The sequence below is a fragment of the Bos javanicus genome, chromosome 8 (assembly GCF_032452875.1).
Source record: "Bos javanicus breed banteng chromosome 8, ARS-OSU_banteng_1.0, whole genome shotgun sequence".
Taxonomy (NCBI): Eukaryota; Metazoa; Chordata; class Mammalia; order Artiodactyla; family Bovidae; genus Bos; species Bos javanicus.
The window spans coordinates 8,561,922-8,584,938 of record NC_083875.1 but is presented as its reverse complement, the minus strand read 5'-3'; the positions used below and the strand labels follow the sequence as shown (position 1 = coordinate 8,584,938).

At 40.2% G+C, this 23,017-nt stretch overlaps 1 protein-coding gene across 4 annotated transcripts in view; it reads left to right on the top strand.

Annotated features, from left to right (window-relative positions):
• The window catches only part of MTMR9 (myotubularin related protein 9), a 116,960-nt gene that overhangs the window by 85,511 nt on the left and 8,432 nt on the right, over positions 1 to 23,017 (top strand). For all 4 annotated transcript variants that reach the window (XR_009737920.1, XM_061425016.1, XM_061425017.1 and 1 more), the window contains 5 exons: positions 13,028 to 13,201; positions 14,881 to 15,098; positions 15,900 to 16,061; positions 18,261 to 18,402; positions 20,887 to 21,107. Coding sequence is in view for 3 of the 4 variants with exons in the window: in XM_061425016.1 (XP_061281000.1) it covers positions 13,028 to 13,201; positions 14,881 to 15,098; positions 15,900 to 16,061; positions 18,261 to 18,402; positions 20,887 to 21,107 (917 nt within the window). In the remaining variant the exon portion in view is untranslated. The remainder of the gene's footprint in view (positions 1 to 13,027; positions 13,202 to 14,880; positions 15,099 to 15,899; positions 16,062 to 18,260; positions 18,403 to 20,886; positions 21,108 to 23,017) is intronic.

The following is a 23,017-nucleotide window of genomic DNA, read 5'->3' as shown; positions in this document are numbered from 1 at the left end:
TCTGGAATAGCTCAACTAGAAGTCTATCACTGCCGGGAGCCAGCGTGAGGAACTCCGCCCTTCATGAGGAAGGAGGCTCAGCATACGCAAAGGCGGGATCGAGCCTCAGGAGTCCCCCTGGAAATTCTCGAGCATCTACCCCCAAAACCAGAGTCTGCCTACTTTCTGCTTTGTGCTTTCACCTACACCTCTGACTTTATGGGGGGCTGTCCCCCACTACCTCTCTCTGAAAAAGAGTTAGCTTACAGCTCCAGTTAATAATTCCTGGGTGTGACAGTGTTTCAACCTACAAACTCCTTTGGAAATCCTCTAGCCTGCCTGAATAGGTTTTTCCGGCCACATGTGATTGTTCAGAGCCTCCCAACTGTGAGAGGCAGGAGATGTTCTAAACTGTCTAAACACAGATTCTTTTGAGTAGTTAAAAGATTGATTAGAAATTGTATTGGTGAAGGGTTTTTCACTTATTGGGCCAATGTTTGCTGCTAAGTCTCCATACTCCTTACCTACTGTGTCCTTGGCAGTGTATTGATTGATATAATGGGTGTATAGAAATGTAAGTAGTAGCCTCAGTGTTTGTAACCTTGGACCCTTGAGTTAATTCTTTTCTTGATTGAGCCCACCTCACCTTTGCCCTATAGGAATGCAGCTTTGTCCAGTGCTTTTTTTGGAGGCTGGTGCCTGACTTTAGAATAATCACCTTTAGAAAAAATAAGTTTCTTAAAATGTTAACAGGCCTCCTGGCCAGAAGATGATGTAAATCACCTGAACTTTTGCATATGATAAGTTTGAAAGCCTGGCTTCGATTAGGACCAGGAACTGCTGTCCCTGCATGACTCCACCCCTTTCCCCATTATCCTCTATGCACAACTTAAGGTATAAAAACTACTTTGGAAAATAAAGTGCGTGCCTTGTTCACCGAAACTTGGTCTCCCCATGTCGCTCTCTCTCTCACTCTGGCTGAGTCTCCATCTGGAGCGCGGAACCCGCCATGCTTACTAATTATGCCTGGGCTTCTAAGATCCGACCGGGGAGGCCTCAGTATCTCCTCTCCTTCGGGAGAACGGAAGGATGCCTGCGGCCTACGTAAGTGATGCAAACTTCTTGTCTTGAAGTTTTATTGGTCTCCCGCGTAAACCAAGCTACTCAGCCTCTTTTCTCCACTGAATTTCCTCACTGAGCTATCCTCATCCTATTACTCTTTATATCCTTAATTAACGTTTAATTAAGCAATTGTTTCCTGATCCTCGCCTACGCCGTCTCTCCTTCAAATACCCTGGATCAGCCGGGGCTGGACCCCGGCAAACGTCTTTATCCATTCATCTGTCAATGGACATCTAAGTGGCTGGTGACTGTAATTGTGTGCAGTGAACATTGGGGTATGTGTCTTGAATTATGGTTTTCTCAGGGTATGTGCCCAGTAGTGGGATTGCTGGGTCATATGGTAGTGTTTTTTTAGTTTTTTAAGGAACCTTCACGTTGTTCTCCATAGCAGGTGAACCAGTTTTTATTACCAGCAACAGTGCAAGAGGGTTTCCTTTTCTCCACATCTTTATCATCGGTTATAGATGATGGCCATTCTGATAGGTAAGGGGTAATATCTCACTGTAGTTTGGATTTGCATTTCTCTGATAACTAGTGATGTCGAGTATCTTTTCGTGTGTTGGTTGGCCATCTGTGTGTCTTCTTTGGAGAAAGAGCTGTTTAGGTCTTATGCCCATTTTTTGATTGGGTTGTTTATTTTTTTTTTATATTGAGCTGCATTTGCAATACTTTCTCCTGCTCTGAGGGCTGTCTTTTCATCTTGTTCATGGTTTCCTTTGCTGTGCAAAAACTTCCAAGTTTCACTAGGTCCCATTTGTTTACTTTTTTTTTTTATTACCATAAGAGATAAATCCAAAAAGATACTGATGCAAATTATATCAGAGAGTGTTGTGCCTCTATTTTCCTTTAAGAATTTTATAGTGTCTGGCCTTACATTGAAGTCTTTGATCCATTTTGAGTTTATTTTTGTGAATGGTATTAGGTAGTGTTCTAATTTCATTCTTTTACATGTAGCTGTCCAGTTTTCCCAGCACCACTTTTTGAAGAGGCTGTTTTTTCTCCATTGTATATTCTTGCCTCCTTTGTCATAAATCAGGTGACTAGATGCACATGGGTTTATCTCTGGGCTTTCTGTCCCTGGAGTTCCATTGGTTTATATTTCTGGTTTTGTGCCCAGACCATACCCTGTTGATTACTGTAACTTTGTAGTATAGACTGATGTCAGGAAGCCTGATTCCTCCAGCTCTGTTTTTCTTTCTCAAGATTGCTTTGGCTTTTCAGGGTCTTTTGTGTTTCCATACAAATTATAAAACTTTCTGTTATAGTTCTGTGAAAAATGCCATTGGTAATTTGATAGGAATTGCAATGAATCTTTAGATTGCTTTGGGTAGTATAGTCATGTTAAAAATATTGATTCTTCCAGTCTAAGAACATGGTATATGTCTCTCCGTTTGTGTCATCTTTGATTTCTTTCATTAATATCTTATAGTTTTCTGCATATGGGTGTTTTGCCTCCTTAGGTAGGTTATTCCTAGGTATTTTATAATTTTTGTTGCAATGTTAAAGGGGATTATTTCCTTAATTTCTCTCTCTGATCTTTTATTGTTAGTGTATAGGAATGCAAGAATTTTTGTGCATTAATTTTATATCCTGCAACTTTACTAAATTCATTGCTTAGCTCTAGTGGTTTTCTGGTGGCCTCTTTAGGATTTCCTATGTATAGTGTCATGTCTTCTGCAAACATTGACAGTTTACTTGTTCTTTTCCTACTTTTATTCCTTTTATTTTTCTTCTCTGATTGCTGTGGCTAGGACTTCCAAGACTATGTTGAAAAACAGCGGTGAGAGTGGACACTCTTGTCTTGTTCTGGATCTTAGAGGAAATGCTTTCAGTTTTCACCACTGAGAATAATATTTGTTGTGGGTTTGCCATATATGGCCTTTATTATGTTGACGTAGGTCTCTCTATGCCTACTTTCTGAAGAGTTTTTTTTTTATCATAAATGGGTGTTGAATTTTGTTGAAAGACTTTTCTGTATCTGTTGGGATGATCGTGTGATTTTTTATTCTTCTGTTCACCTGTTTGACTGGCATATATTGAAGAATCCTTGCATCCCTAGGATAAATCCCACTTAATCATGGTCTATAATCCTTTTAATGTGTTGTCCGGTTTGGTTTGCTAGTATTTTGTTGAAGAGTTTTGCATCTCTGTTCATCAGTGATTTGGGCCTCTAATTTTCTCTTTTTGTCTGGTTTTGGTATCAGGTGGCCTTGTAGAATGAATTTGGCAGTGTTCCTCCCTCTGCAGTTTTTTGGAAGAGATGCATTTAGAATATAAAGAGACAGATTGAAAATAAATAGGTGGAGAAAATTTGCCATGAAAATAATGAGTATAAAAAAGAAGTTGCTTTATTAATTTCAGATTAAAATGAAAAACTTCAAGACACAGAATATTATGAAATAAAGAGATCATTCCATAATGATGAAATTGATCAGGACAATATAATGGTATATATTTTTATAGCCTAAACTGATGAAAATAAAGAAAGTTCTGTGGTCATAGTAGATTGTTTAAACTGCCCTCTCAGCAAGTAACAGAACAACTAGACTAAAACAAAACAACAAAACGAGTAGAAAGGGAATCTGAACAGCACTATCTGATATTCACTGAATACCACTCCTGACTTCTGCAGAATGAACAGTATCCAAGAGCACATTGTGTTATCCAAGAGAGAACATATGCTGGGCTGTTACATAAACTTCAAAGGCTTGAAACCATACAGATTATAGTCTCTGACCACAGAGGAATTATATTAGAAATCAGTTAGCACTGGTGGCTTAGATGATAAAAGAATCTGCCTACAATGCAGGAGACCCGGGTTCGATCCTAGGTTGGGAAGATCTCTTGGAGAAGGGAATGGCAACCCACTTCAGTATTCTTGCCTGGAGAATTCGGAGGACAGAGAAGCCTGGAGAGCTACAGTCCACGGGGTCACAGAGTCGGACACAACTGAGTGACTAACACACAAGGTATTGAGGAATACCCAGAGTATTTCTAGATTAAAGGAAATACTTGTAAATAGTCTGTAAATCAGAATGGAAATTAGGAAATATTTTTAGCTGAATGATAATATCAAAATTTGTAGACTACAGCTAAAGCAGTCTTTAGAGAGACACAATGTTAAAGCACCTATGTGAAATAGGAAAAAAGGTCTAATAAATTCACCAACTTAAGCTCCAGCTTAAGAAACTGGGGAAAAAATGAGCAAAGTAACTTGAGAGAATGAAATAATAAAAAATAAGAGCAGAAATCAATAAAATAACTAGAACTAGTAAGGTTAGCAAGATTGCTTGGTATAAGCGTTCACAAACTAATTAGTGACATGACTAAGCGACTCAGCACTGCACAGCACAGCCTTAAAATGGATAAGACATTTAGTAAGAAAATTAACAAAAGGGCAGAGAAACACAAAGCATTGCTGAGAGAAGTTAAAGGACATCTAAATAAATGGAGATATATGTTAATGGATGGGAACACAATATGGTTAACAGTGGACTGAGTTATGTAAGGGACCCAGCAGTGAATGTATTAGGCTTTGTGGGGCATGAAGTCTTTGTTGCAGTTACTCCACTCTGTTGTATCATGAAAACATAATACATCAGTGAATGAGTGGTGCTGTGTTCCAAAAGTATTTTATAGGAATACCTGACTTATTGTGTTTCATCTTATTGTATTTCCTAGATATTGCATTTTGTTTACAGATTGAATGTTTGTGGCAATCCTATGTCGAGCAAGTCTGTAAGTGCCATTTTTTCCAACAGCTTTTGGTCACTTCATATCTCTCTTGCATTTTGGTAATTCTCAATATTTTGAATCCTTCACCAGCAGAAAGATTATGACTCACTAAAGGCTCAGATGATGTTTAGCATTTTTTAGCAATAAAATAGTTAATATTAAGAACAGTTCAGTTCAGTTGCTCAGTCGTGTCTGACTCTTTGCAACCCCACGAATTGCAGCACACCAGGCCTCCCTGTCCATCACCAACTCCCGGAGTCCACCCAAACCCATGTCTATTGAGTTGGTGATGCCATCCAGCCATCTCATCCTCAGTCGTCCCCTTCTCCTCCTGCCCCTAATCCCTCCCAGCATCAGAGTCTTTTCCAATGAGTCAACTCTTCGCATGAGGTGGCCAAAGTATTGGAGTTTCAGCTTCAGCATCAGTCCTTTCAGTGAACACACGGGACTGATTGCCTTCAGAATGGACTGGTTGGATCTCTTTGCAGTCCAAGGGACTCTCAGGAGTCTTCTCCAACACCACAGTTCAAAAGCATCAATTCTTCTGCACTCAGCTTTCTTCACAGTCCAACTCTCACATCCATACATGACCACTGGAAAAACCACAGCCTTGACTAGACGGACCTTTGTTGGCAAAGTAATGTCTCTGCTTTTGAATATGCTATCTATGTTGGTCATAACTTTCCTTCCAAGGAGTAAGCATCTTTTAGTTTCATGGCTGCAATCACCATCTGCAGTGATTTTGGAGCCCAGAAAAATAAAGTCAGCCACTGTTTTCGCTGTTTCCCCATCTATTTCCCATGAAATGATGGGACCAGATGCCATGATCTTAGTTTTCTGAATGTTGAGCTTTAAGCCAACTTTTTCACTTTCCTCCTTCACTTTCATCAAGAGGCTTTTTAGTTCCTCTTCACTTTCTGCCCTAAGGATGGTATCATCTGCATATATGAGGTTATTGATATTTCTCCTGGCTACATTTTAACTTTTAAAGACATAATGCTGTTGCAAACTTAATAAACTATAGTATAGTGTAAACATAACATAAGTTTGCTTGTATAAACAAGCATTGGGAAAGCAAAAAAATGTGAGACTCACTTTAGAGAACTACTCACTTCATTGCAGTGGTCAGGAACCAAGCCTGCACTGTCTCCGAGGTATGCCTACATTTACAAAACAAGTAGAGGACTGGATTTGGGTTGTGGAGTGTAGTTTGCTGGTCTCTCAGTAAGTGTAGTTTGCTGATTCTCTCCAAGCTGATTTATTGATTCAGTGCAACTTCCTATCAAAATTCCAGTAGGTGTCTTTGTGGAAATTGTCAAAATTATCCTGAAATTTTTATGGAACTGCAAAGTTACTAGAATAGCCACAACAGCTTTTGGGGAAAAAAAAATCTGAATGATTTACAAAACTTACTATCAGGCTGCAGTAATCAAGGAAATGTGGTATATTGGCATAAGGATAGATATAGTAATACATGGAACAGAATCGGATCAGATCAGTCACTCAGTCATGTCCGACTCTGCGACCCCATGAATTGCAGCACGCCAGGCCTCCCTGTCCATCACCAACTCCCGGAGTTCACTGAGACTCACGTCCATCAAGTCAGTGATGCCATCCAGCCATCTCATCCTCTGTTGTCCCCTTCTCCTCCTGCCGCCAATCCCTCGCAGAGGGATTTTCCAATCAGAGTCTTTTCCAATGAGTTAACTCTTCGCATGAGGTGGCCAAAGTATTGGAGTTTCAGCTTTACCATCATTTCTTCCAAAGAAATTCCAGGGCTGATCTCCTTCAGAATGGACTGGTTGGATCTCTTTGCAGTCCAAGGGACTCTCAAGAGTCTTCTCCAACACCACAGTTCAAAAGCATCAATTCTTCGGCGCTCAGCCTTCTTCACAGTCCAACTCTCATATTCATACATGACCACAGGAAAAACCATAGCCTTGACTAGCTGAACCTTTGTTGGCAAAGTAATGTCTCTGCTTTTCAATATGCTATCTAGGTTGGTCATAACTTTCCTTCCAAGGAGTAAGCGTCTTTTAGTTTCATGGCTGCAATCACCATCTGTAGTGATTTTGGAGCCCAGAAAAATAAAGTCTGACACTGTTTCCTCTGTTTCACCATCTATTTCCCATGAAGTGGTGGGACCGGATGCCATGATCTTCGTTTTCTGAATGTTGAGCTTTAAGCCAACTTTTTCACTCTCCACTTTCACTTTCATCAAGAGGCTTTTGAGTTCCTCTTCACTTTCTGCCATAACGGTGGTATCATCTGCATATCTGAGGTTATTGATATTTTTCCCAGCAATCTTGATTCCAGTTTGTGTTTCTTCCAGTCCAGCGTTTCTCATGATGTACTCTGCATATAAGTTAAATAAGCAGGGTGACAATATACAGCCTTGATGTACTCCTTTTCCTATTTGGAACCAGTCTGTTGTTCCATGTCCAATTCTAACTGTTGCTTCCTGACCTGCATACAGATTTCTCAAGAGGCAGGTCAGGTGGTCTGGTATTCTCATCTCTTTCAGAATTTTCCACAGTTTATTGTGATCCACACAGTCAAAGGCTTTGGCATAGTCAATAAAGCAGAAACAGATGCTTTTCTGGAACTCTCTTGCTTTTTCCATGATCCAGCGGATGTTGGCAATTTGATCTCTGGTTCCTCTGCCTTTTCTAAAACCAGCATGAACATCAGGAAGTTCACGGTTCACATATTGCTGAAGTCTGGCTTGGAGAATTTTGAGCATTACTTTACTAGCGTGTGCTGCTGCTAAGTCACCTCAGTCGTGTCCACCAGGCTGCCCCATCCCTGGGATTCTCCAGGCAAGACCACTGGAGTGGGTTGCCATTTCCTTTTCCAATGCACGAAAGTAAAAAGCGAAAGTGAAGTTGCTCAGTCGTGTCCAACTTAGCGACCCCATGGACTGCAGCCTACCAGGCTCCTCCATCCATGGGATTTTCCAGGCAAGAGTACTGGAGTGGGGTGCCATTGCCTTCTCCGTACTAGCGTGTGAGATGCGTGCAATTGTGCGGTAGTTTGAACATTCTTTGGCATTGCCTTTCTTTGGGATTGGAATGAAAACTGACCTTTTCCAGGCCTGTGGCCACTGCTGAGTTTTCCAAATTTGCTGGCATATTGAGTGCAGCACTTTCACAGCATCATCTTTCAGGATTTGGAATAGCTCAACTGGAATTCCATCACCTCCACTAGCTTTGTTCATAGTGATGCTTTCCAAGGCCCACTTGACTTCACATTCCAGGATGTCTGGCTCTAGGTCAGTGATCACACCATCGTAATTATCTGGGTCGTGAAGTTCTTTTTTGTACAGTTCTTCTGTGTATTCTTGCCATCTCTTCTTAATATCTTCTGCTTCTGTTAGGTCCATACCATTTCTGTCCTTTCTCGAGCTCATCTTTGCATGAAATGTTCCTTTGGTATCTCTGATTTTCTTGAAGAGATCCCTAGTCTTTCCCATTCTGTTGTTTTCCTCTATTTCTTTGCATTGATCATTGAGGAAGGCTTTCTTATCTCTTCTTGCTCTTCTTTGGAACTCTGCATTCAGATGTTTATATCTTTCCTTTTCTCCTTTGCTGTTCGCTTCTCTTCTTTTCACAGCTATTTGTAAGGCCTCCCCAGACAGCCATTTTGCTTTTTTGCATTTCTTTTCTATGGGAATGGTCTTGATCCCTGTCTCTTGTACAGTGTCACGAACCTCATTCCATAGTTCATCAGGCACTCTCAGATCTAGGCCCTTAAATCTATTTCTCACTTCCACTGTATAATCATAAGGGATTTGATTTAGGTTATACCTGAATGGTCTAGTGGTTTTCCCTACTTTCTTCAATTTAAGTCTGAATTTGGCAATAAGGAGTTCATGGTCTGAGCCACAGTCAGCTCCCGGTCTTGTTTTTGCTGACTGTATACAGCTTCTCCATCTTTGGCTGCAAAGAATATAATCAGTCTGATTTCGGTGTTGACCATCTGGTGAGGTCCATGTATAGAGTCTTCTCTTGTGTTGTTGGAAGAGGGTGTTTGTTATGACCAGTGCATTTTCTTGGCAAAACTCTATTAGTCTTTGCCCTGCTTCATTCTGTATTCCAAAGCCAAATTTGCCTGTTACTCCAGGTGTTTCTTGACTTCCTACTTTTGCATTCCAGTTCCCTGTAATGAAAAGGACATCTTTTTTGGGTGTTAGTTCTAAAAGGTCTTGTAGGTCTTCATAGAACTGTTCAACTTCAGCTTCTTCAGCGTTACTGGTTGGGGCATAGACTTGGATTACTGTGATATTGAATGGTTTGCCTTGGAAATGAACAGAGATCATTCTGTTGTTTTTGAGATTGCATCCAAGTACTGCATTTTGGACTCTTTTGTTGACCATGATGGCCACTCCATTTCTTCTGAGGGATTCCTGCCCGCAGTAGTAGATATAATGGTCATCTGAGTTAAATTCACCCATTCCAGTCCATTTCAGTTCGCTGATTCCTAGAATATTGACATTCACTCTTGCCATCTCTTGTTTGACCACTTCCAATTTGCCTTGATTCATGGACCTGACATTCCAGGTTCCTATGCAGTATTGCTCTTTACAGCATCGGACCTTGCTTCTATCACCAGTCACATCCACAGCTGGGTATTCTTTTTGCTTTGGCTCCATCCCTTCATTCTTTCTGGAGTTATTTCTCCACTGATCTCCAGTAGCATATTGGGCACCTACTGACCTGGGGAGTTTCTCTTTCAGTATCCTATCATTTATAGAAGGTTTAAAAAAGAACTCTTGCATCTGTGATCAGTTTTTGCCAAAGGTGCTTAGACAATTCTCTAGATAAAGGATAGTTTTTTCAACTAATGGCATTGGAACACTTGGATGTAAAAAAGATAGATCTAAACCTTTATTTCACAAAAAATAACTCAAAATATAGACCAAAACATAAGAGCTAAAGGTGTAAAACTTCTTTAAGAAAGTACAGGAGAAAATCTTTATGACCCCTGACGAGGCAAAGATTTCTTAGGTATAACACTAAAAATGAAGGAAAGCAGATGGTGATTCCTAGTATTGGGTGTGGATGGAGAGGTATAGACTGTAAAAGTGTACTAGGAATTTTTGTGAAAGATGATTGATGGGTGGGTACAGCCATCAAGAGTCATGAAATCATGTACTCTAAATGGATCTAGTTTATTTTTCATATAAAATAGTAAAATCTCAGTAAAGTTGACTTAAAAGAAGAGAAAAGAATAACTTGATGTAAAGGTTAAGTAGCTGATTATGGATAACTAAAAATGAGAATCTAGTGATCTGGAATATAGATACTCAAACAGCACCAAGAAAGAAGGAAGATGGAAAAAATGATAGAGAAGGTAGATGCATGCACGGATAGTAAAAGAAGAAGGTTCAATGTTTAGTAAATGGAAATTCAAGAAGATAATAGAGAAGTTGTAGGAAAGGCAGTATTGAAATAGATGATAGTGGGGACTATCAGCTTCAAAATCAGAAAGTCACAAAGCCCTAGACTAAGGTATCCCGCAAACCCCACATGGGATAGTGAAAAGGAAATCTTAGACATATTGAGTTCTACTATTGAACAGTAAGGCAAAGAGATATCACAAAATTAACCAAAGAGAAAAGACAAATTACATATATGGTAAAACAAAATTAGAAGAGAAAAAACAGTTTGAATAAATTAAGCATTTGTTCATGATAAAAGCTCTTAGCAGAGTTGAATGTGAAGGGAATTTATTTAATCTAATAAAGGGTAACTACAAAAGTAAAAACATACAAAAAGCAAATCTTTCATTATTCCCTGTAAGTTCAAGAGTGAGACAAAGATTTGCTCACCATCACTACGCCTAGCTGAGGAAGTCAAGAAGGGAAAATAAAAGGTATAAGGATTGAAATGAAAGAAACAAAATTGCTATTAACTGATTATATGTTTCTGTACTTAGGAAACTGGAAATCTTGAAATTGTATGCATTTCTCTATACCAGACACATATTTGAAGACATAACCTAAAATGCATTAAAAAATAAGGTTCCTAGGAAAAGATATACAGGATGTTTATTGAGAGAATTTTATAACTTTATTGAGAAAAATTAAGAAAGATTTAAAAGTGGAAGGATACTATGCCCATAGACAAGGAAATTAGATATTATAAAGATATCATTGTTTCTAAATCAGTCTATATAGTCAGTGTAAAACCCCAGTGGGATTTTACATGGAATTTGATAAAAAGTTACATTAAAGGGGCAAAGGATCAAGGGAAACCAAGATTCTCTTGAAGAACAAGAAGGAGGGAAGATGAAATAGGAGACTTGGCCTACTAAATGCCAGGCTTATTCTAAAAGCCAGAGACTCACTGCAGCTGGACCAGTGGGACAAAATACAGGCCCCAGCGTGTGTGGAAACTTAATAGAATATTTGACACAAGTGGTATTGCAGGTCAGTGAAGAACCATGGCATTCTCTAGAGCAGGAAACCAGTAAGTAATCCCTAAGAGTAAAAACACTCAAAATTGATAAAAATCTAAAGGAGTTGAAAATGGTTACTCTGGGGAAGGAGAATTAGATTAGCAGAATATTTTCTTAGTATTAAGCTGTTATTGCTTTAAGAATGATGTTAACAGTCTTTCCTCATTTTTTCTCCATTTTTAAATAACAGAAATAAACAAGGGATTTAATGGAGATAGTGGCATTATTCTGTTCTGGTTAAGTATTATCTGGAGTTGCAGTCTTCTTGTTGCTATACTTTAAGAGTACCATTAACAAAGTGAATGGTACCCAGACAAGAATGAATGAGAATAATTAATATGTTTAATTTGGATAATAGAAAACTAAGGGAGAATCAGCTATCTTTCATATATTCCATAGGCTGCTGTGTGAAATAGGGAACTTGTACTGAAATCATGGTTAAAAAATAAAATACAGGAAGTTACTGAGCAATAAATTTTCCTCAATATGAGGAAGAACTTTCCAGGAACTAGGGATACTTCTTTTTTTTGAAAAATAATTGACTCTTTTATAAAGTATCTTTTAAATTAATAATGTGCATAAGTTTGAACAGAGAAAACATTTAATTAAAAATGATACTGCATCTTCTAAAAGGTTTTTTCAGATACATTTATAGTATATCAAGGGGCTTCCTCACTGGCTCAGCAGTAAAGAATCCACCTGCAATGCAGGAGACATAGAAGACTCAAGTTCAATCCCAGAGTTGGAAAGATCCCCTGGAGTAGGAAGTAGCCACTCTTGACAGGTTCCTCTCTTCCATGGACAGAGGAGCTTGGCGGGCAGCAGTTCATAGGGTTGCAGAGAGTCAGACACAACTGAGCAGGACCACGAGCATAGTATATTAAACATGCTTTGGCTCATCAACAACCCATGGCCAGTATGTTAGGCCAACTCTGATTTACAGGAAGATATCAAAACTTTCGTGCACAAAAGCTTTTTACAGTCTTTAAGTGGTTTTCATTTTTCATGTTAGAAATAAGTTGTCATTTGATAGTTTTATATTGTGTGCTTTTGATCCTTAGCTTGCTGAGTTTGAAATTATTTCACTGACTCATAAGTATAATCTTTCTTAGTATTAAGCTATTATTGCTTGAAGAACGATGTTAACAGTCTTTTCTCATTTCTTCTACTTTGTTAAACAGCAGAAGTGAGCAAGGGATTTGATGTAGATAGTAGCACTGTTCTGTTCTGGTTAAGCATTATCTGGAGTTGTTGCTATAGTTGCTGCAGTTCCTGTTGCTATACTTTAAGGGTACCATTGGTACCCAGACAAGAATGAATGAGATGATGTTCATGAATATAATTAATATATTTCATTTGGATAGTAGAAAACTAAAGGAGAATCAGCTATCTTTCATGTATTCCATTGGCTGCCTTGTGAAATAGGGAACTTGTACTGCAATCATGGTTAAAAAAAAAAAAAAACAGAAGAAATTACAGATCAATAAATGTTGCCCGATATGAGGAAGAACTTTTTAGGAGCTAGTGATACTTAGCACTGTAAGAAGCTGGCTCTGAAGAATGGAGCTCGTGTTTTCTGAAAGTGTTTAAGTAGGTGTCCTCCTGTTAAACTCCTGTGAGATGGTGTCTTCATTGTATGAAAATGAATCTCTAAGCTCCTTTAATAGAAGTTTTTAGATTATTTTGTGAGATTGAGGTACCTGCTTAGCTTTGAAGTATTTGTGTCTTTCAGATCAGCGAATGGAGGCTAAGCTATGTCAATAAGGAGTTTTCTGTGTGCCCCTCTTACCCGCCAGCTGTCATAGTGCCCAAAGCCATCGACGACGATGCACTGCGGAAGGTAGCCACATTTCGCCATGGAGGCCGCTTCCCAGTCCTCAGCTATTATCATAAAAAGAACGGAATGGTAAGTGAGCAGTAAATACCGCTCCGTGGTCAACTGGAAGATTTGGTTTAAGGTTCTTAGAACTGTTCACCTTTTCTGTGTACCTGTTCATTGAAGCGATTAGTCTCTCCTGCCAGGAATTTTACTTCTGTTTAAACTTTCGGGAATCAGGACTAGAATGTTTCCTGTGATCAGGATATGACTTTGAATTCTTTCCATAATGCTGCTTAGCCTTAGAAAAGCCCAGGCTGGTTTATCTTCAGGACTCAGGACAAAGGGAACTAATGTTATCTGATACTGAAAATGACACTCTTTGGTAGAAAATAAAGTTCTCTGACTGGAACAATGGTATGACAGGTTTCTTCCACACCCCCGGCCATGCCTTGCAGCCCGTGGGGTCTCCATTCTCCCAACCAGGGGTTGAGTCTGCACCCTGTGCCGTGGATGCCCAGAGTCCCGGCCACTGGACCACCAGGAGAGGCCCTGTGGTACTTTAATTATTTTCACCAGATTCCCCGTGTAAGGCAAACTGAGCAGACGTTTTTATTTTCAAAAGGGAGACGAGTGACACACATCATTAGTCACAACTTAATACAGGAGTCAAGCATTGAATAGGCGGGTGCTCATTGTGCATTCATTTCCTAAATATTTTCTAAATTTATTTTTCTCCTCATGTTTTCTCTCAGTCAGTAAACTCTGCTTCTCATTTTGCATCCAGTAGTAAATAAGTGAATAAGTTATAGCTATTTTCCTTTTTCCCCTGAATTGTAGCTATTTAGGATAAAGAGATTTTTTTTAATTAGGTCACCTATCTTGCTTGCTGAGCAGTATTTCTCTTCACTAGGGTTCACCATAAAGGATTTTAACAACTCAAAATATGTTATTGTTCAGTTACATGGTAAATGCAGTCAGTCAGAGAGTTTGCCATTCTGGATGACCTTCCTTGATTATGTTAAATTTCAAAGTAGTTAAGATAACAGTATATATTATGGGATGAGATTAAAATAATTCCAGACCATTCACCAGGGAAGAGATCAGTATAATAGATGTTGCTTTCTTGAGAAAAGTATCAAATAAGTGAGATCTTATGGAAAACCCCAAAGGAACTTTCTGACCAACCCATATATAGTTTTTAGTCTTTGGAGATGAGTGGTTAAGTCCTGGAATATTGAAAGAGAGCCACTGGAGAATAAAGAATAGATAAGTAGCTTTCAAGACATTGAAAATGATTTCCAAAGCAGGAATAATAGTGTATAACCTTTTTAATTTTACCACTGGTTCCTTTTCTCTTTATAATTCTTGATAAAATCTGCCAACTCTAAGTTTACGTAGCTGAAGCAAAAGTTTCCTGGTGTCTAGGCCATTATTATTGTCTTAATTACAGGCCTGGATCTACTGGATGATTAATTCACTGACTAAACGAACTATAATATTTGATCTTTAAGAGGAACTATATTATGTGAAAGTATTTTGAGACAGTGGAAAGAAAAATCATGTAAGAATGCCAAGTCTCATTTTTGTTTTACTATTTTTAAACTGTTGTTAATACATAGAAATATTTCTTTGTTTCAGGATCAAATTCATCTCTGAAATGACACACAATTGTTTTTCGAGACATTCTTAATCTAGCTTAATTCATTTCTGTTTTCAGAAACTTTAAAGCAGCTACTACTAAATTTTAGACTCCGTTGTCCTTGTAGGTTATTATGCGAAGTGGTCAGCCACTCACCGGCACAAATGGGAGACGGTGCAAAGAAGATGAGAAACTGATAAATGCCACCCTCAGGGCAGGAAAGCGTGGCTACATCATTGACACTCGACCTCTAAACGTAGCTCAGCAGGCCAGAGCCAAGGGAGGCGGCTTTGAGCAAGAAGCTCATTATCCCCAGTGGAGGCGCATTCACAAGTCCATTGACAGGTAAAAGATTCAGGAGACAGTAATGGACTCTTATTTGAAGCTAATTAGAATGGGTGACCTCTTAGCTGTTGGAGATCACAAGTTTTTAAAGGAACCTTCATATTAGCTTGAGTCAAAAATTGGCCAGGTATCTTGCCCTTGTGTTCTGCAAGATAAGCAGAAAACTCATGGTAGATGCTCACAAGTGAATTTTAATCAAATAGCATTTTTTTCTCTCTTAGCCCTGAAATTTCATCACCATGAGATCTCCTCTGCTTTACATCAGCAGTCACCAAAGTTACTGAAAAGAGATGCTACAGGCCAACTGCATTTTCCTAAGTCAAAAACACTTAGTTAATTTCCCACATACCCACTTAACTTCCACATCTTGTTTCCTCCACCTGTATCATCTCATTTATGCTTGCAGTTAATGGTTTATAATTGCTTCTGGGACGGTGAAGGGGTGGGAGTTGGAACTAAGGAAATAATGTGATCTGAGCTGGCCTTGGGTTCTCTGCTGACAGTATCGGTGTCCAGAGTGAGCCCATGGGAGTAGGGTGCAGACGTCAGGGGTGCTGTCTCTGACCACTCACAAAATGCAGGGCTCTGACCCTCTCCCCAGTCAGATAATTTTAAATATTAGTTTTATAATCCTAAACTCTATAAATTATTACAAAGCTAGGTAAATATTTTTAGAGTATTTTGAGCTGCTCTTGCTCTTGGATATATTGGAGGCTGAGTTTTTTATTTGATTTCTTCCTTCATTGTTCTGTCTTCTCTTATCGTTTTTTCTTCTTATTTACTTTTTCTTATTTCTTAAAGGTATCACATTCTTCAGGAGAGCTTAATCAAACTCGTGGAATCTTGTAATGACCAAACACAAAACATGGACCGATGGCTCAGTAAATTGGAGGCCTCCAACTGGCTGACTCACATCAAAGAGATTCTGACAACTGCCTGCCTGGCTGCGCAGTGTCTTGACAGGTGAGTGAGTATCAGGGTTCTGGCGTGGGGAGCTCCTGCCAACTGGACTTGCTTCTGTCCAGACCTGTGCTTGTGTATCGGGTTACCATCTGTGTCTGTTCTGTAACTTACGTTCATTGTTGTTTAGTTGCTAAAGTCATGTCCAATCCTTTGCAACCCCATGGACTGTAGCCCGCCAGAGTCCTCTGTTTGTGGGATTTCCCAGGCAAGAATACTGTGGTGGGTTGCCATTTCCTTCTCCAGGGGATCTTCCCGACCCAAGGGTCAAACCTGCATCTCCTGCCTTGGCAGGCAGACTCTTTACCACCGAACCACCAGGGAAGCCCATCTTATGTTCACATTATTTTATAAGATGGTCAGTGCCATTCAGTATCTGTGAAGTGTATGTGAGAAGTCTGGCATTTAATTGTTGATGTACATACACAGTGCAATCGTGCGGTAGTTTGAGCATTCTTTGGCATTGCCTTTCTTTGAGATTGGAATGAAAACTGAGCTTTTCCAGTCCTGTGGCCACTTCTGAGTTTTCCAAATTTGCTGGCATTTTGAGTGCAGCACTTTCACAGCATCATCTTTCAGGATTTGAAATAGCTCAACTAGAATTCAAGTAATGCTCAAAATTCTCCAAGCCAGGCTTCAGCAATATGTGAGCCATGAACTTCCTGATGTTCAAGCTGGTTTTAGAAAAGGCAGAGGAACCAGAAGTCAAATTGCCAACATCCGATGGATCATCAAAAAAGCAAGAGAGCTCCAGAAAAACATCTATTTCTGCTTTATTGACTATGCCAAAGCCTTTGACTATGTGGATCACAATAAACTGTGGGAAATTCTGAAAGAGATGGGAATACCAGACCACCTGACCTGCCTCTTGAGAAATTTGTATGCAGGTCAGGAAGCAACAGTTAGAACTGGACATGGAACAACAGACTGGTTCCAAATAGGAAAAGGAGTACGTCAAGGCTGTATATTGTCACCCTGCTTATTTAACTTATATGCAGAGTACATCATGAGAAACACTGGGCTGGAGGAAGCACAAGATGGAATCAAGATTGCATATCAATAAACCTCAGATATGCAGATGACATGACACCACCCTTAAGGCAGAAAGTGAAGAGGAACTCAAAAGCCTCTTGATGAAAGTGAAAGTGGAGAGTGAAAAAGTTGGCTTAAAGCTCAACATTCAGAAAACTAAGATCATGGCATCTGATCCCATCACTTCATGGCAAATAGATGGGGAAACAGTGGAAACAGTGTCAGACTTTATTTTTTGGGGCTTCAGAGTCACTGCAGATGGTGACTGCAGCCATGAAATTAAAAGATGCTTACTCCTTGGAAGGAAAGTTATGACCAACCTAGATAGCATATTGAAAAGCAGAGACATTACTTTGCCAACAAAGGTCCGTCTAGTCAAGGCTGTGGTTTTTCCAGTGGTCATGTATGGATGTGAGAGTTGGACTGTGAAGAAAGCTGAGTGCAGAAGAATTGATGCTTTTGAGTTGTGGTGTTGGAGAAGACTCTTGAGAGTCCCTTGGACTGCAAGGAGATCCAACCAGTCCATTCTGAAGGAGATCAGCCCTGGGATTTCTTTGGAAGGAATGATGCTAAAGCTGAAACTCCAGTACTTTGGCCACCTCATGCAAAGAGTTGACTCATTGGAAAAGACTCTGATGCTGGGAGGGATTGGGGGCAGGAGGAGAAGGGAACGACAGAGGATGAGATGGCTGGATGGCATCACTGACTCAATGGACCCAAGTCTGAGTGAACACCGGGAGTTGGTGATGGACAGGGAGGCCTGGTGTGCTGCGATTCATGGGGTCGCAAAGAGTTGGACACGACTGAGTGACTGAACTGAACTGAACTGTACATACACATGTCATCCATGACAGATTTTTTAAGTACTCAAGGACCTATTTTTTTCTATACAAATCCTTAAGTTGTGAATCTAACAATTTCTATTTTCTTAAACTGAAAAATAATGAAAAGAAGTTTCAGAGAGTTTTTGCCCATTGAAGTTTGGGACTTACCATACTTTCATATTTTCCCCAAGGGAAGCTGTCTTCATGTACCTTATATAGATCTGAACCTACCAGACAGAGCAGAATGCAAAAGGCTTTCAACTGTTACTCTCAAGAAATGTTTATTATTAGCAGTCAATTGACAGTGTTGGGAGTGTCCCATTTGTTCTCTGGATTTCCCTTACAGGGAAGGAGCATCCATACTGATCCATGGAACAGAAGGAACTGATTCCACACTCCAGGTTACCTCCCTGGCCCAGATCATCTTGGAACCAAGAAGCAGGACCATCCGTGGCTTTGAGGCCTTAATAGAAAGAGAGTGGCTGCAGGTGAGAAAAGCTGTTTTGTCCACAGAGGAACTACTCATAATTGATGTTTGATCCTGGTTTGTGGGAATGGATATATGAAATTTTGATTGATTCAGATGTTTACTTTTCTGGGGGACAGTTCATCTATCTTCCTCTTAGTAAATGTCTGTGATCTTTACTGCCTCTCCTTTTTGTCTCCCTCATTGCTCGTATTGTTCATTTGGCACTTTATTCCCCTAACGAACGCTTGTTAGCTGTCTGTTGTTACCTACAGGGAAACACAAAGAGTGTAAAGCACCGTCTTGTGTCACAGAGCCTCGTCTTGTTAGAGGTAAAAGACACAAACAAGCGTGTGAGGAGGAGTGGGGACTTGTAAGTAGGGAGCGCGTACTTCAGCGCTTTCTGTCTTCTCACCTGGCTCCATCCTGACTTCTTCCCCAGCCAGGGTGAAGTCCTTCTCATCCTGTAAGATCCAGCTCAGTGTCGCTTTCATGAAGCCTTCGGGACCTGAACTTCCTCCACAGATAAAACTGATCCATTGTTGTCACACTGTTGCCCGAGCTAGACCCAAATATAGTGACATCTTTGAGTTCAGAGAACCTTGCCAAGTTCAGCTTTTACTCCTTGGACACAGCACAGTGCTGGCCTATGAAATGCTGAAGGGCAGCTAAAATAAAGGTCTCGTAAAATAGATGGAAATCCTCCAAGCTAGAGATTAATTCAAATGTTTGTGCACTGTGTCACTTAGTATATAATTGTGATTGAAAGCAAATGTTCAGACATAACTTGAAAGTAGAATTATCTCTCTCTTCTCGCCCTTCCAGCTACAGTTCATATTTATTATGTGTTAACGCTGTTATGTTTACCACATCTACCCACCCTGACAGCGGTCCTTTAAGTCAGACCATCCTAAGTATTTGGTGATCTTACACAGCTACGTTCCTTGTGAGCGTAGCAGACAAATGCATATGATTTGTGTATGTGCTCATCCGTGTCCAATTCTTTGTGATGCCATGGACTGTAGCCCACTTGCCAGGCTTCTCTGTCTATGGGATTTCCCAGGAAAGAATACTGGAGTGGGCTGCCATTAAAGAGCCAAAGATAAAACAAGTCTGTGAAATACCTAGAAGGATGTTATTGTGGGGATAACATCAATACTCAGGTTCTGGGTAGGCCAGAGAGCCAAATGATTTGACAGTTTCCTTTGGTCAGTAGATGGCAGACTCTTCAGTTCTTTTGTTGAGGAGAGGGAAACTAAGGAGAGCTTTGTCTCTAATATAAAAGTATTCCTACAGATGTCTTCATGACAGGAACTTGTTTTCATATGTTCAGTTCAGTTCAGTCGCTTAGTCGTGTCTGACTGTTTGTGACCCCATGGGCTGCAGCACTCCAGCCCTCCCTATCCATCGCCAACTGCCAGAGTTTACTCAGACTCATGTCCATTGAGTCCGTGATGCCATCCAACCATCTCATCCTCTGTTGGCCCCTTCTCCTGCCTTCAGTCTTTCCCAGCATCAGGGTCTTTTCAAATGAGTCAGTTCCTCACATCAGGTGGCCAAATTACTGGAGTTTCAGCTTCAGCATCAGTCTTTCCAATGAATATTCAGGACTGATTTCCTTTAAGATGGACTGGTTCGATCTCCTTGCAGTCCAAGGGACTCTCAAGAGTCTTCTCCGACACCACAGTTCAAAAGCATCAATTCTTCGACGTACATGACTACTGAGAAAACCGTAGCTTTGACTACATGGACCTTTGTTGGCAGAGTAATGTCTCTGCTTTTTGTCATGCTGTCTAGGTTGGTCATAACTTTTCTTCCAAGGAGCAAGCATCTTTTAATTTCATGGCTGCAGTCACCATCTGCAGTGATTTTGGAGCCCCCCAAAATAAAGTCTGTCATGGTTTCCACTGTTTCCCCATCTATTTGCCATGAAGTGATGGGACCAGATGCCATGATCTTAGCTTTCTGAAGACTTATTAATATCAGGAGTGACCTAATGAAATCTGTCAATGAGAACCCCGTATTTATCTCCATGTAGTGGTGAGGTTTATGGAGCTTACTCCAGGCTACAGCACTCTGGCTGGATAGAAGGGGAGAGCTGACCTTTGTTTTATACCTGCAGAACTTAACGTTCTTTGACTTTGCTCCAGATTTCACCAACCTAGTAAGATTTATATTATGTTTATTATTACTGAGGTCCATTATTCTATTTGGTATTCCAAGAACAACCACAGATCTTATGGCTAACTATGTAGCCTTGTTAAGTTCTGGGATGGCCACAGAGTTAAGAGTTTTTCCAAACTTTTTGGTCAGCCCGATATTTGGAAATCTTGTCTTTTCCCTTAGTTGAAGATTGTCTTAAACTAAGAAATCATTAAAGATCAGTCACCCAAATTATATGATGTTCTATGCAATCGTTTTGTTGCAACTGTGTGAAATTGTTACTAACATGCCGAAATGTGGTCTCACTAGGATATGACTGCCACGTGTCCACCTTCTCTCTTAGGCTGGTCACCCGTTCCAGCAGCGCTGCGCACAGTCAGCCTACTGCAACAGCAAGCAGAAGTGGGAGTCACCCGTGTTTCTTCTCTTCTTGGACTGTGTGTGGCAGATACTCCGACAGTTCCCTTGCTCTTTTGAATTTAATGAGAATTTCCTCATCATGCTCTTTGAGCATGCTTACGCCTCACAGTTTGGAACCTTCCTGGGCAACAATGAAAGTGAAAGGTGGGTCCACTGCTCACATGGGGCCATTTGCAGTTGTTTGGTTATTTCCTAAAAGAGACGAGGATTTGCTTCTATGTTCACGTTATCAACATTTAAGAGATGGTGGTGGTTACTGTTGGTATAACTGGGAGTCCTTCTGTATGAGTCCAGGTGCTGCATGTTTACTCTGAGCCTGTCACATGCTAGATGAGAGCATAGCCTAGATTTTGTTCTGTTAGATTAAAATGAGTCCATACACTGATTAAAAAGCTTTGAGTAAATTAAGGAACCATTAAAATGTTACTTTCCTTTTATAAGAACATAGTATGTGACACCTGTAAGAAGCTTAAATATATAATCTAATTCTACTTTCCATGCAGTTTCATAGAATAAAAAGGTGATATCCAGAGAAGTTAATGATTGTCCAGGGACACCCAGCCATTTGGTCACCAGAAGTATGGCTACGGTACAGGTCTTCCTGCTCCTGTGCTCGATTGTGTCTCTCATACCAAGAAACTGTCCTCAGGCCCAGAGTGCAAGTCTCGCTTCACAACCCAGACGCCATCAGGTGTATAGGTTTAGTTAGAAGATTCATATCAGAATGATCACTAAAAGATGCTTAACTGGTCGTCTTCTCATTTGGGTACAATCTAAGGGCTTCCTCTGGGTGAGAGATAGGATTTGTCTCTTGACTGGTAGCTGGCATCGGGTAGTTGAATAAAAATGTAAACAATTAACAGTCTTCACAAAAGAATGGAATCACTGAATCTTTACCAATTTAAAATTCAAGCAATACATTTTTCTTTTTTTTTTTTACTTTAAAGTTGAATTGGCAAATATTTCAACATTAGATTTTCTTATAGATTCTTGAGGGGGAAAACTTAGAACTATTTGCTCTAGAAAATTCTGTCACCATACTTTTCTCATTGTGTTTTGGCTATACACAATAGCCAATAATTCACATGATCAGTTTGATTAATTGGTGTGTTTATATTTTATACTGCTCTGTATCCCAAGGGTATTTGCTCTGAGTGTTTTCTTTGATGATAGAATGGAGTTGAGATAGGATTAACTTGTTCCAGTTGAAATGTCTTACTGTACTGCTTGTTGCACCACAGGCCAATAAATTGAGACAAGTTGTCAGGGCAAAGACTAGCAACTTTATTAGGAAAGCCAGCAGAGCAGGAAGATGGTGTATTAGTGTCCCAAAGAAGTGTCTTGCCTGGGTTGGGATGCTAGTGCTAAGTCACTTCAGTCGTGTCCGACTCTGTGTGACCCCATAGACGGCAGCCCACCAGGCTCCCCCTGTCCCTGGGATTCTCCAGGCAAGAACACTGGAGTGGGTTGCCATTTCCTTCTCCAATGCATGAAAGTGAAAAGTGAAAGTAAAGTCGCTCAGTCATGTCCGACCCTCAGTGACCCCATGGACTGCAGCCCACCAGGCTCCTCTGTCCATGGGATTTTCCAGGCAAGAGCACTGGAGTGGGTTGCCATTTCCTTCTCCAGTGCATGAAAGTGAAAAGTGAAAGTGAAGTTGCTCAGTTGTGTCCAACTCTTAGTGACTCCATGAACTGTAGCCCACTAGGCTCCTCTGTCCATGGGATTTCCCAGGCAAGAGAACTGGAGTGGGGTGCCATTGCCATTGCCTTCTCCATTGGATGGCTAGGTACTTTTTTTATAAAACAAAGAAGGGGAGGAGCTAAGGAGGTAAAGTTAAAAAAAGGAACTTGTTTGAAATGTTTCCTGGTTTCAGCCAGATTTGGGAGGGGATGTGTTCACTTCTTTTCTGCAGCCATTCATTGGTGGGCCTGGTAAGGATGTTTCCTGTGAGCAAAACAAATATATTTTAGCTTAGCATTCAAACATGGAGGTAGAGTTCCCAGAGATGGACCATTATGTATACCTCAAGCTATAAGCAACATCCTTTTAGT